This window comes from Hylobates moloch, unplaced genomic scaffold (genome assembly GCF_009828535.3).
Source record: "Hylobates moloch isolate HMO894 unplaced genomic scaffold, HMol_V3 SCAFFOLD_11, whole genome shotgun sequence".
Lineage (NCBI taxonomy): Eukaryota > Metazoa > Chordata > Mammalia > Primates > Hylobatidae > Hylobates > Hylobates moloch.
The window spans coordinates 44,307,374-44,321,455 of record NW_026652286.1 but is presented as its reverse complement, the minus strand read 5'-3'; the positions used below and the strand labels follow the sequence as shown (position 1 = coordinate 44,321,455).

General features: G+C 49.0%; 1 protein-coding gene across 6 annotated transcripts in view; it reads left to right on the top strand.

Annotated features, from left to right (window-relative positions):
• Positions 1-14,082, top strand: part of CLPB (ClpB family mitochondrial disaggregase) — a 144,252-nt gene that overhangs the window by 114,706 nt on the left and 15,464 nt on the right. For all 6 annotated transcript variants that reach the window (XM_058446442.1, XM_058446443.1, XM_032166875.2 and 3 more), the window contains one exon: positions 4,958-5,072. In XM_058446442.1, coding sequence (XP_058302425.1) covers positions 4,958-5,072 — 115 coding nt within the window. The remainder of the gene's footprint in view (positions 1-4,957; positions 5,073-14,082) is intronic.

Sequence of the window (14,082 nt, the reverse complement as noted above, 5' to 3'; positions counted from 1 at the left end):
GACACCTGCTTTGTGTCAGGCCTTCCTCTACAGTGATGTGTCCTTTGTGGAATAGTTTTAAGAGACTTTCAAATTCCTTGGGTGCCTCTCTCATCTCCCAGTCTTGTGTTCCCATCTGCTCTGCATCCCCTAGACTTCTTTGTTGGCACTCCTGGGCTCCTCTTTTATCATTCCCCTCCTCCAGGCTTTCTCCATCGTCATCCCCACCCCCACCATCTCATCTGTTACCCCCTTGTTCCGTTTGTTGACCTCCCTTCCCAGGCCTCTATGTGATACCGTTTCAGGACATGGTAGAAGCCCCGACTATGATAGGAGTTACCGTCTGAGTCAGGGATTCAGGAGTATGGGGCATACCCGAGTTTATCTATGAGTAGCAGGTGGATTCTTTGGGCCTGACCTCCCCTTGAGAGGCAAACTGCAGCTTGGCCTCTCTTCTCTTCCCCCTCCATACCTACCTTCCCATTCTTGCCCAGGGTCTTGTTCTGCCTACTCCAGCTGCCCCCTCAGTGAATACACTGCCAGGTTCACTGTCAGACCTCTGCCCTGAGGGATGCCCAACAGTTGGGATGCCTGCCATATCCCTTCTGTAACCCTCCCCCGCAGAGCCACTCAGCCCAGCCACCCACCTCTAAGCAAAGCGAGCCCAGCTAGGCTTCGCCTCAGCCTCCCAGCCCTTTCCTGTAAATGCACTCACAGCCAGGAGGGGTGCCATATTAAATCAAGACTGATGGAAACCAGTGACTGCGATTATCCAGCCAAGATGCAGCATGGGAAGCTGGTCGCTGATGGCTCCAGGTGAGGGCTTCTGAAGCTAATTGTGTGTGGCTTTTATTAAGAAGATGCTCACTCCCCGACTCCTGCTCTCCTGGGTGGCTCTTTTACAGTTCCTCTCTCAGCTCAGTGCCCTCTGCTTCTGCAGGCTGAATTCCTGCCTTCTCTTCTTCTCTAGTGGATCCCCATCAGAGCAGAGCCTTGAACTCGTCTTGTAGCCTTCCTCCCCATCTCCTCAAAGACAGGAACAATAGTATTTATAGAGCCGTTACCAAGCTCCTCCCATCCTTCTTTCTCCTCTCCTCCAAATAGAATATATATATATCAAATATTTTTCCTTCTCTAGTTTACTCCACTGGCTAGCCTTTCACAAGGCCGGGCACAAGTCAATCATTGCCAGGCACGGTGGCTCACGCCTGTAATCCCAGCACTTTGGGAAGCCAAGACGGGTAGATCACCTGAGGTCAGGAGTTCAAGACCAGCCTGGCCAACATGGTGAAACCACATCTCTACTAAAAATATAAAAACTAGCTGGGCGTGGTGGTGGGCGCCTATAATCCCAGCTACTTGGGAGGCTGAGGCAGGAGAATTGCTTGAACCCAGGAGACGGAGGTTGCAGCGAGCCAACACAGTGCCACACTCAGCCTCGGCGACAGAGTGAGACTCTGTCTCAAAAAATATATATAAAAAATTTTTTTAAGTCATTCATTTCATATGTTTTTTAGCACAAACTCTGTGCTAAGCATTGTGAAAAGAGCATGAAGCAGTAATCTTCTGCCTGCCTGGCTTAATCTCAGTGTCCTTTACATTTTTATCAAGAAGTCTGATCCATTTTCTGAGGTTTTACTGAATTGGCATAGATATCTGGGACTCCAGGCTGGGGAGAATCAGAATGTGCTGAGATTTAGGCCATGGTTTGAATCTTTCCCAAGACCATCTAGAAAGCTCCTGGAAAACTAACCAGTTCACAGTATAACTTTCCCCACCCCACCTGTCACCTCCATAGAAGTCAAGGAGTCCTTTCCTTTGCCCAAGAAATAGGAATACCAAACAACCTAAAACCATGACACTGAAGAAGAGTTACAGGAAGTAGAAGTGTTTTCCCAGAGGAGACTTAGGGAGGCCACACGGGTCATACCCAAATCAACAAAGTGGAAAGAAAAGTTATGTTAGACTTTGCCTGTGGCAAAGGGAAAAGATACGTCCTGTGAGGCCCCACAGACCAATGGATGGAAGGTACCCAGAGGTGGAATTCTCTATCATTTAAGGAAAACTGAGAGCAAAGATGAGCTGTCTCAGGCAGTGGAGGCACCTCTAGAGCCAGGTGAGTGTTGAGACTGCACACTGCAGACCTAGGGTTCCTAGAGATGGAGCCTCGAGAGCCGCCTCTGGGGCAGTGTTAGCAACCAAGTGGACTTGGCTCCTGGCTTCTGCTTGAGCCAGAGTAACTCTTCTTATTATCTGTGGAATTCCACCCACAATTAAATTAGTTAAAGGATTCCAGTACCGAAAACAAAAAAGGCACTAGATTAGACAGTCTGTTACCAAAATGCAGTGAAGGAGAAGAGGACTCACATTTATCAAAGGCTTAATAAGGGTTAGGTAGAAGGTAGCCATTTTGGTCACTCAGACTACCTCTTTATGCTATGTGCCAGAGACTCTGCTAAGAACTTATATATTAATGTATTATCTCATTTAATCCTCACCTCGTGGCATTCCACAAGGATCCTACAAGCTAAAACTATGAATACTATCCTGTGTTTTAATGAGGAAAACTAAGATTCTGGGAGCTTAACTTCCCCAAGGTCAGCTAGCTAGGAAGTAGATGAAGTTGACGGGTGAACTCAGGTCTGTCTGGAGCAAAGCATATTTTTCTACACAACTTGCCTCACTGTGAGCCAAAAGAAGAGCCAAACCTCAGATGGAGACAGCTGAAAGAATTAAAGCAGACGCTGTGTATAAGGTTCTGAGTACAGTGCCTGGCATACAGCAGCCATTCCACAAACGGTAGTCACCTTTATTCAGTTAGCAACACAAATTGACGCCTGCTGTGAGCCAGGCCCTTTGCTAGGCGCTGGAACTATAGAGATAAATAAACATGGTCTCGTAACCAGTGACCTCATGGTCCAGGAAGGAGAGAGAAACAGGAAGTTATTTAAGTGTACCAGAGGTCCTAGGGCCTGGGGTAGGCACAAAGCCTTACAACAGACTCCCTAGACAGTACCACATTGGAGGTTGGTGGGAAGAGAGAAGACCTTTGTAGTAGGGTAATAGTGTCAGCAAAGGCCCAGAGGCAGGCATACTCTGGGAGTCATCACTGAAGGGAAGTGAGGAAACTGACCCAACAAACCCTTGCAAGCCAGCTTCCGTCCCTTCAGGCTCCTTCCATGGCCTGCCCGACTGCAAGTTGGCACTGCCTCAGCCAGTATGTATGCATCTCACCATCAGAGCCTCCAGCCCAGTGGACCTAAGTGCTGAGCGGGGCTGGGTGGGCAGGGAGGAGGAAAAAGCAGATCTATGGCTGAAGTCGGCAGAGCCAAGTGATGTATGTGGCGCCTGAGGGAGCTGCACAGTGACACTCTGGATTCCAACCGGCAAGTGTCACTCCACTGGGATTGGCGCCGAATTATTGCTCCATATGAAATCCCAGGACTGATGGGAGCTTTCAGTTATAGACTGATAGCAACAGCCAAAATTAGATTGTTTGCTATTTATTTTTTTTTAAACTTCTGTCAAGGTCACTACTGTAACAGGAAAACACTGCCCAAGCAGTAGGTATTTTTTATCCACTCTGCCCGCTAGAGCAATCTGCAACCGCAACTTTTGTGACAGGGCCTGACTTTGACAGCTCTCTTTCCAGAAAGATGTTAGTGTTACAGGCTTGGGGGAAAGGAGCCTCCTGAAGACCTGGTCATTCCTTTCCAGTTCAAGATCTGCTTCCTTCCCCTCCAGCTCCCAACCTCCACAAATACTCTACCATCAGGCCCCTGCCCTCACCCCTCCCTGCCTGTTCTCCAGACAGTCCCACGGCTCCGTCCTGGCCCAGTCCTCCTCCAGCTTCTTCAAGCCTCCTGTTCCCCAGAAAGCCCCCCAACAGATGTTCCACACTTATGTGTCCTTCCTTTCTCTACTCCTACACCACCCCATCTAGCTGTTAATTCTCTCCTCTTTGTATCTGTCATTTTTGCAAACACTCACCAGATGCCCCACTATGCCAGGACCCATGCTAGAAATAGCAGTGAGTCAAAGATAGGGCCTGTCCTTGGGGAGCTCATATTGATTTAGAGGACAGACTTACATTCACCAAACTTGTTTTCAAGTAGGTTTTTGTGTTTCTTAGTGAAAGGTACAGTGCTAGAGATAAACATTCATGCATTGCACCCTTGGGGAAAATGGTTGCGAAGTATTTGTGTGCAGGCCATGCCTCATCTCCTGACTTTGAGCTGCCTGAGGGCAAGCCTGGGTCTCCTCTTCTGCGCGGGCAACCAAGCTTAGGCTTCTTCTGCTGCCTTTTGTGAAGTGGATGAAGCCCAGGGCCAGTCATGCCAGACCCTCAGCATCAACTAGAACCTCCCAGGCGACAGGGCACAGTCCTCCTCCTTCCCCTGCCCCACCCTTTCATCATGGCCATGCACAAGGCTGGGCATGCAGCAACTGCTGAATAATTATGTTTAATTGAAATGCAGCATAATTGAAATGGAGGGTGTTCATAGCTCTCTTTTGAACAAAATGTTTTTCAAGAGGAAAGAGAAAGGAATTTATACTTATTAAGCACTTATTCCATGTCAAGCATGATGCTAGGCCTGTTACATACATCATCATATTAATATTTAATCCCCAATTTGTTGATAAGAAAACTGAGGTGAAATAACGTGCTCTGGGTGATAAGCACATCTCATAAGTGATAAAGCTGGGCTTGCACCCAGGTCTTCTGTCAGACTCCAGAGCCAGGGTTAATCTGCCAGCACTACTTACTCTACCAGCAGAGTGAGCCGAGACCCCTGAGTGGCAGCCACCCGAGTGGAGAGTGGAAAGGGCTGGACCAGCCTCCAGTGACCATGAACCACAGCGATGAAGCAGGACCCCTGGAGATCCAGACCTGTGTTTTCCCCGAGTTGGGGGATAGAGTGAAGCTATGGTGCTATGGGCCCGGCAGCCCTCAACCATTTGCCCTTTCTCCCCACAGTACCAAGAGAAGCAGCGGAAGCGTGAGGCCGAGGAGCGGCGCCGCTTCCCCCTGGAGCAGCGACTGAAGGAGCACATCATTGGCCAGGAGAGCGCCATCGCCACAGTGGGTGCTGGTGAGTATGTGGGACACCAGAAAGGGCAGAGTGGTGCCCTTTGAGGGGTACATCCTGTCGTCACCAAACTGGATAGGCGCTGCTAATAATATTAAAAATTAGCATTTGTTGAGTACTATCTATGTGCCAGACATTGTTATAAGCTCTCTGCATGTCATGTGTCATTTAATCCTTATGGCAATCCTCTGAGGTTAGTACTGCTAAATCCCCATTTTACTGCTGAGGAAGCCAAGACACAGAATACCTAAATCACTTGCTCGAGGCTGCTTTCCTATGCATAGAATTTAACTCTGACCGTCATCTGGTCCGCTACCCTCAACCCCATTTTTTTTTTTTTTCTCTTTTTTTTTTTTAATTTTTTTATTTTTTATTATTATACTTTAGGTTTTAGGGTACATGTGCACAATGTGCAGGTTTGTTACATATGTATCCATGTGCCATGTTGTTTTGCTGCACCCATTAACTCGTCATTTAGCATTAGGTATATCTCCTACTGCTGTCCCTCCCCCCTCCCCCCACCCCACAACAGTCCCCTGAGTGTGATGTTCCTCTTCCTGTGTCCATGAGTTCTCATTATTCAATTCCCACCACAACCCCATTTTTCAAGTGGGAGAATTGAGACCCAGAGAGGGATGGGAGCTTGTCTGTCACTAGCAATGTAGCAGCTGAGCCAGAACTTATGTCCCCATCTGTCAACCTGGGACTCTTCTGTCACTTCCAGATAGTTTGTCAGCAGCTGGCCTAATTTTATAGAAAATATCCTGAACAACTTCTGAGTGTTTTCTCCACCCTGAAGCTCTTATTTCCATACTTTGATCCCTGGGAGCCAGACTGCCCTCTGGTGTAATCCCTAATGTAATGGCCCTCCTGCCTGTGCAAACCCCACGAGCAGATAATTAAAACTAAGGTTCTGCTGAATACAGTGGCCTCATCTTTGTTCTCCAACTCTGGAGCACCACTCCTTGGGCTTGATTTCAGATAGATGAGGCAAGGGAAGAGGAACCCCAGGCCAGGCCAAGACAAAAGTGTATCCCCCAACACAGTGGTTCTCAAAGCATGGTCTCTGGACCAGCGCCATCACTATCTTCTGGGAACCTGTTAAAAATCAGATCTCAGGCTTATTCCACACCTGTGGAATCAAAAGATTCTGGGATCTGTATGTTAACAGGCCCTTCAGGTGATTCTGACACTCAGCTGAAGTTTAAAATGCCACTGCCCCAGGAAGGCCCTACCTCGTCGTGTGGTATGCCTGGATTGAGGGGTTGGTGCTTTTTAACCTCCATTTGTAAGGAAGTTACTGCATCCACCTTGCTGAGAAGCCCTGCAGCTGGGGATCACAATGATAATGTTCAGAGCCATGCTCAGTCCTTGTGACCAGCTCCCAGAGGCTTCTAAACCCGAGCATGAGGGACTAAGGCAGCCTGGTGGTTGCAACTACCAGCCCAGCTGAAGCATGAAGCACTTTCTGGGTCAGAACTTATGGTAGGCAAGCAGCACCCAACACCTCAGGACCTCAAACTGAAGCAGGTCCAGGAGAGTGAGGCAGATCTAGAGGCTAGGCCAGGCCTCCCTGAGTTCTCCAAGCTAGTGTCACATGTGTGGTAGGGACTGGCTGGATGGAGCCTGGCACCCCATGGGTACCATGAGGATGGGCAGCCAGAGAAGTGCCGCAGAATGAATTGATTTGATAAATGGCCATTTATTACCCTCACGAATTGGCTGAAACCAATTTCGGTCACATCAACCCCTGGTAAGTGCTGGGATATTGATTTGTGCAAAGTAATACAGTGAATTTATCAGTGTGATCCCCAGCTGCAGGGCCTCTAGCAAGGCTGGCGCACAGTTACCACCTTACAAACGGAGGAGATAAAGCATCAGCCCCACAGCTCAGGCCCCCACGGCCTCTCTGGTCTAGGGCCACTGGAGCCAAACCAAGTCAACCTGCAAGCCAGAGCCTTGGCATTGAAAGTGAGGCTCTCCTTCCAGAATCCAGAGCTGCTCTCGATCCTGAGGAAGGGAGGCTGCCTGCCCTGTTGGGCAGACCTCCTGTGAGCTCAGCACCTCTAAGCCCCACCATGCTCCTCAGAAAGGCAACCAGCTATCTATCTATTCAGCACATTCAGAACCCGACTTCTCCCCCTCCCCAGCCTGCTCATCTGCTGTGTTCTGATCTGTGTAGAGACCACCATTCGCTGGTCTCTTAAATAGAAACTCAGATGCTTCCTTGGCCCCTCCCTCCCCCTCACCCCTTACAGCCCATGAGGGATCAAACACCTGGCCTTTCCACTCTCTTCCTAATACCACTGCCCTAACTCAGGGTGTCCAAGTCTCCCATCTGAACCAGGCAGCTCCTTCACTGGTGCCCCTGCCTCCCTTCCTTCCCCTAGAATCAGTTCTCACCAGCTGGAGTGATCTTTGCAAAACACGTATCTAACAGTGCCACTCCCATTTAAAACCTTTGCATATTCCTTGCTGCCCTAACCTGGCATGCAGGTCTGCTCCTGCTGCTCCCTGCTTTGTGCTGCATGAACCAGCCACAACGGCCTGCCTCTGCCTCCCTGCACATAACTCTGTTGATTTCCTGCCTACGTTTGTCTGCCACCCTCTCTGCTTGCAATCTTTCCCTTCTGGCCCTTCCCCCACCCCACCCCAGCCCGTTGCCCACACACTGGCTGGTTTTTACTTAGCCTAACTCAGTTCAGGAGCAATTGACTGCAGGCTCCTTGAGGGGAGATAACATGACTTAATCGTTTTTGTGCTCCCAATTCCTGGCACAGCACCCTGCTCAAAGTAGATGTTTAGTGCAGTTTGTCAAGTTAAAGAATTTGGTCTGGCCCTTTGCCCATCTCTAGGGAATAGCCCCAGAGCCCAGGCCCTCATGGGCTCTAAGATGTGCCCTGAGGTAAAACAGAAGCTGCAGCACCTGCTCTCTAGTAGCCCACCGCATACTGGGAATACAACTATGGAATAGCTCATTACAGCCATACTCCTTGACCTTTGACTCCTGGGGTGGGCAGGCCATTTCCCAGAACTGCTCTAAAAGCCTCTCCTGGGCAGCAGATCAGCCTGCACATACCCAGCAGCTTTCTCAGAGCTCCTTCTGACCAGGAACCTGTCCCGAGCTTCCATCCACCTGGTCCCGGTTGACCCTCTGAAGCCACATGCTCCCCTGGGGAAGCTCTGCCACATCACGTGTTCAGCTCTGCCAGAGTATGGCGCATATTCCATATTACAGAAGGATTGCGTATGGCCGCCAGGGCACACCACCAGATCTCATGCTTCACTTCCCTCTTTGACCAGCCCAAAAACATAATCTTCCCAAGCTTTGCACCTTTCTGGACCCTCCCTTTGAATCCTCATCTGAGAAATACATCCAGGTCATCCCTGGGTTGTGGAGTTGTAGTGATTAACTTACAAAACTGCTTGCAGTTCCACCCCACATCATGTTACTTCTGAAGTCACTTGCTGTGCTTTCTCGTTGCTGGACTGTCCTGCCCTTCCATGTTGCCTGCTGAGACATTCAGGACCTAGGCTCTTTATTGTACATTTAAAGCAACTGAAAGAGTATAATTGGAATGTTCATAACACAAAGAAATAATAAATGCTTGAGGTGATGGATGCCTCATTCACCTTGATGTGATTATTACAGATTGTTTGCCTGTATCAAAATATCTCATGTACCCCACAAATACCCATTTAAAAAAGAAAAGACCTAGGCCTTCTGCAGGTTGCCCTCCTCAGTCCTCCTAGATTCAGGGCTCTTTCCCTGGGATTCCTAGGAACACCTTTATCATGTGGTATCTACTATGTATGTCTTTCTCCCTCCAGAAGTCCAGAACTACTGCACACCAGCTCTTTTTCTATAAGGTTGGGCACACAGGTGTATAAAAAGTTGTTGAACTCGGTGAAGGAAGCCTGAGCCCACGCACAATGTTAGGTCTTCTCAGAAGCTACTCTTTGCATTTTTAAGTTGTTAACCACTTGGCAGCAATAGTTTGCCTGCAGAAAGAATAATCCTTACTAAGGACTAAGAAGAGAGCTCTTTCATGATCCACCAAACCCAAGGCATCAGTATCCACTCAGTAGGCACCTGTCGAGTACTTACCATGTTCCTTGAACCTACAAGCAGTCGTCAGGAAATTGCTGATAAACATTTGTATGACTCTCAACCATGAGAGTCCCTCTGAGATTCTCATGAGAGTCTCCCTAGGAGATGCCACAGACATGTGACAAACATGTTCCAGATTAGGTTATAAAAAACCTCCCACACTATATCCCTGGCACCTTTCAAGGTGAGTCAGCCCACCCAGACTGCCCTAGAACCTTGAGCTGGACAGAAACAAAGGCCTGGGGTGGAAGGAGGAGGCCACTCTTGCCTTTTGGTTTTGCACACACTAGGGGCCTTCTTCCTGGAATGTCCCCTCATACCTGCAAGTGACTGGCAATCTCCCTCTCACCCTTCAAGCACAAACGTCAGGCCGGCACAAATGGCTCTTCCCATACTTCCCTCTGTGCACCCATCCGGTTTGGAGCCCACAGTTTTCATAGTAGCCTTTACCTCTATGGCACGTACCTTGTTTGAGACCTCTTTGTGGGTGTCCCTGCACCTAGGACAGAGCTTTTTGCTAAACAAATGCATAAGGCTTCCTGGAGAGGGATTTAGAAGAAAGTGGAAGCCTTCTTCACACAAGAGTGGTAGTAACTACCTGGGGCACTAAGAGACTCAAGTCTAGGCCTTACTCTTCTCCTCTTCTCTGTAAAATGAGAGTTGAAGTACCTGTTCTTTCCCCCTTGCGATTTGAGAAAGACCAATAATTCATTTAGTCAGCAAGTATTAAACCAGTTTTGGGCTAGTCTCAGGGGTCCTCAGAAAATCGGACACCCAGCACCTGCTCCCATGGAATACGGTCAGATTGGGGGCACACCCTCCCCCCCAGATACAAGGGCACAGGTAGATGAAACACCTTACACTGCCCGTCTCTGAGCCTCGATATCCTGTGTAAAATGGAGATAACACCTACTTATCAGGATTATTAGGAGGACAAAAGAGTTACTGTAAAATACCAAAGCTAATGGTAACTACCATTGCTGCCACTATGACTACCATTATTTTTTACTCTTACTGTTATCCCATTCCTTGCCACTTACAAATTGCTTTCATCACCATTAACTTGTTTAATCTGCATGTGGGGCTGACACAGCATATGTGACTGTTCCCATTTTATAGAGGAAGAAACGGAGGCTCTAAAGGAATAAGTGTTTTATTTAAAGTCAGTCAGCTGGTAAGTGACAGAGGTGGATCCATGCTAGATCCTGTAACTCCTGCCCTCTCCACTATACCACCCTGTAGATGAATGCATGCTAGAGAATACAGACCTGCAAGTTAATGGCTAGATGTGGTGTGGTGGAGTGAATCAAAAAGAGCTGTTGCAGGTGAGTTTTCAGATGGTCCAGTAGTGACAAGCATGGCCACGAGAAAGCAGAACACAAGCCAGGTGGGCACCAGCACTACCTGCTGGGAGGCAGAGCAGCCTGGCTGGAGTTTGTGGCGATGGGACTGGCCAGGGAAGGGAGCCAGGCTGCCTTTGCAGAGGGCCCTGACACCATCTGTAGCCCAAGAGCAGTGACCAGGACAGGGTCAGGGGACAGGGGCTCCTGAGGCCATGTGCTGAATGGCTGAGCAGGCCAGATTGGAAGACTACAGAGAACGTTTTCCAAGGAGTCAGGGTGTGAGGAGGTGCTGTGGCAGCGGAGAGCCAGAGGAGGAGAGCTGATCTTCCTCCAAGCTCCCATAGTACAGCGCAGGCTCAGGCTCAGGCTCAGGGTTTTTCCCCCAGAACTGAGGGTAAAGCCCAGGGTCTTTGTTTCTTTTTTTTTTTTTTTTTTTTTTTTTGAGACAGAGTCTCGCTGTGTCACCCGGGCACCCAGGCTGGAGTGCAGTGGCGCAATCTCGGCTCACTGCAAGCTCCGCCTCCCGGGTTCACGCCATTCTCCTGCCTCAGCCTCTCCGAGTAGCTGGGACTACAGGCGCCCGCCACCACGCCCGGCTAATTTTTTTGTATTTTTAGTAGAGACGGGGTTTCACCGTGGTCTCGATCTCCTGACCTCGTGATCCGCCCGCCTCGGCCTCCCAAAGTGCTGGGATTACAAGCGTGAGCCACCGCGCCCGGCCCAGGGTCTTTGTTTCTTCCCCCTGTAACCTTAAGCAGGTCACCTAACTTCTGCGTGCATGTTTCCTCACCTATAAAATGGAAATCAAGTCCCCTGCTCTGCTTACCTCACAAGGCTGAAATGAAATTATGTCTACAGAAGTTCTTTATAGACAACAATGAAATGTTGAAGTGAGTCGGTTGTAAATACATTTGCTGGCCACAATGAGAGCAACAACACCTATGGCCACCTCCCACATGGGCCCATGCAGGTCTCTGTCCCAGCCTCTACTCTGGCCTGACGGGATCCTCAAGGCCCATAGCCTTGGTCCTCAGCCGCCCTGCCAACCACACATCCTGGGGCCCGCCTTCTCCAGTCCTTCCTAGCCGCCACCATTTTTCATTCTGTCAGACTCCATCTGCTTGGCTGTTTTTCTCTTCAGATATTATTAGAAATATCCAGAGTTGGAATTGCTTAATGGTTGGCATTTCACCTGTTTCACAGGGGACCCACATCAAGCCCACCCCGGACTCATGCCCTAGGTCGGGCAGAATTGACCAGGGACAGCTGTGCAGTGAAGTCTGCCTGGCATTATAAAGAGCCCTCTCCCAGGTGCATTCTTAGAAAAGAAGCGGGGAACAGTGGCCCCAGGCATAATTCAATTCCTCATTCTCCATGGTGTTTTTGTACTACACAGCCCAGCAGTGTGCAGCTCTCTGTGGGCTGGGATACTACCTTAAAAGAAAAGGCAGGATCAGAACCCCAGGTACATGATACCCTGCGGAACCCACATAGGGGGATGTCTGGGTACATCTGCCTCCCCAGATACCCCATGAAGCCTGAACTCAGTTCATGCTCAACTTGTTTCCAACCTAGACTCTTAATTTAGCCAACTTTTAGAAGAACACGGCTCCTTTCAGGTCACTGCTCTCACCCCTGCCCTAACACATACACACATGTCCACACATAATATTCACAAATCTAGCCTTTGCCATTTCAATATCTTCACTTCCTCAGATACCCACACTCTCAGCTCCCTGTTTCTGTCAGACACCAGGGACTCCCCGCTTAGCCAAGCTTGCACTCTTCCCTCTTCATCCCCAGCATTCAGGTACCTATGAGGTCTGTGGGTTCACCTTATAGCCAACCTTTGCAGAGATCCTGGGCCAGTTAGTTTAGAGAAAATCTGGATTCTTGCCCAGGAGAGAGGTTGTACTGAGCTTTTTCTCATTCCTCATTCAGGATTCTCAGGGAGCATTTTCTGGGCAGGCAGAAGTGGCTAGTCTGATGTCCGTGAATTTGCACAGCTTCCATCTGTTTCTACTGAGGCCAGAAGTAGAGAGAAAGTTGTATTTTAGGTAGGAACATTAGAGATCGAGATGAGAAAGACCACTGGCTTGAGGCTGAACTCCTAAAACAGTATTCCAGACCTTCACAGTCTGATCCCACCCCACCACTCCTCATGATCATTCTTGTCTGTCCACCTCTGACATGCTGGCCACCTTTGCCTCTTCAAATCCTGCCCATCCTCCATGATCCATCACCAGTCCTGCCTCTTCCAAAGAACCTTCCCAGACCTCTGCAGTCACTTCTTTGAAATTCAACCACACAGTGTAGTAGTTAGGATCTTGGCAACTCAAGATGGGCAGACACATCCCAAACTGTCAAATCTTTCTCGATTGACTAGTGTTCCAGGCCTTGTTCTCTGACATCTATCCCTTAGCTGATTTTCCCCTGACACCCTGGGGACCAGATCAGACATGCTGTTCCATTTGCAGACTGACCTTGACATTACACAGTGCTCTGTCTCTTTCCTGCTCCTGACTGCCATGTTTCCATTAGTGCAACCAAAATTCATACTTTTTTGAGCAGCCATATGTTACTTTTTTAAAAAAAGAAGACAGGTTTAGAGAGAGAAGCAACTCTACCATCTACTAGTTGTGTGACTTGGGCAAGTCTCTATCTGTTGCCTCAGTTTTGTGTTCAGTATAATGGAGTTGAGAATACTACTTTCCTCTCCGGGTATTTGTGTGGGTCTTGAATAGATACGTTGTTGGTGAATTTTCCCACTGTGCTTAGCAAACAGCATGTTCAGTGCATGATTCTTCTTGCAGTTCTGCCTCACTCCACCCCCACTCATATACTTGAGCAATGTTTCTGAGCCTGATTCTCCTACTCCATAATTAAGCACTTAGTTTTCTCAGATTGAATGCGTAGCCCTTAATTACATATGTCCTCTTGAAGAGGAGGTCAGGTCTTGCTCTAGCAGAGTTGAGCCTCCAAGGAACCTGGTACCTATCTGTCCCACTCCCCGTGCTCCCCACTCCCTCCACCACTGGAGGCTATAGTTAGCATCTCTGGTAACCCTGTGGCTTACCCCTTCCATGCCCTGAGCTCCATGTTGCCTTTGATTGGCTTCCAGAAAATGCATTTGGCTGTGTTTCCACTTTCTGACCCAGACAGTGGACCAGACCTTAGTTTCCCCAGATAGGAAAGAGTCCAGGGCTCACACCCCACATCCCCAAGGGCCTGCCATGGGCTTCTGCCTCTTGTATTTGCATAGGAGGCGGCCCATAGTCCCACTAGCGATGAGTACATGAGTAACCAGTGAGAGCTGAAGTTCCTCTCGAATTCTCCTTCACCAGTCCCCCACCCCCTTCACCTCCATTCACCATCCACCCGCCTTTCAGTTTCCCTAGCAACGCTGAGTGCTCATCCTGGAAAACTTTATCCGAAATCTGCTCTGGGCAGCTTTCCAAATCCATGCTAACCTGATTAGGTGTCCCTAGGGGCCTTGCCGGCTAATCAGATTAGGCAGCACTAATGGTAGTGAGGACTTTGAGTGGGCGCAGAGCAGTAA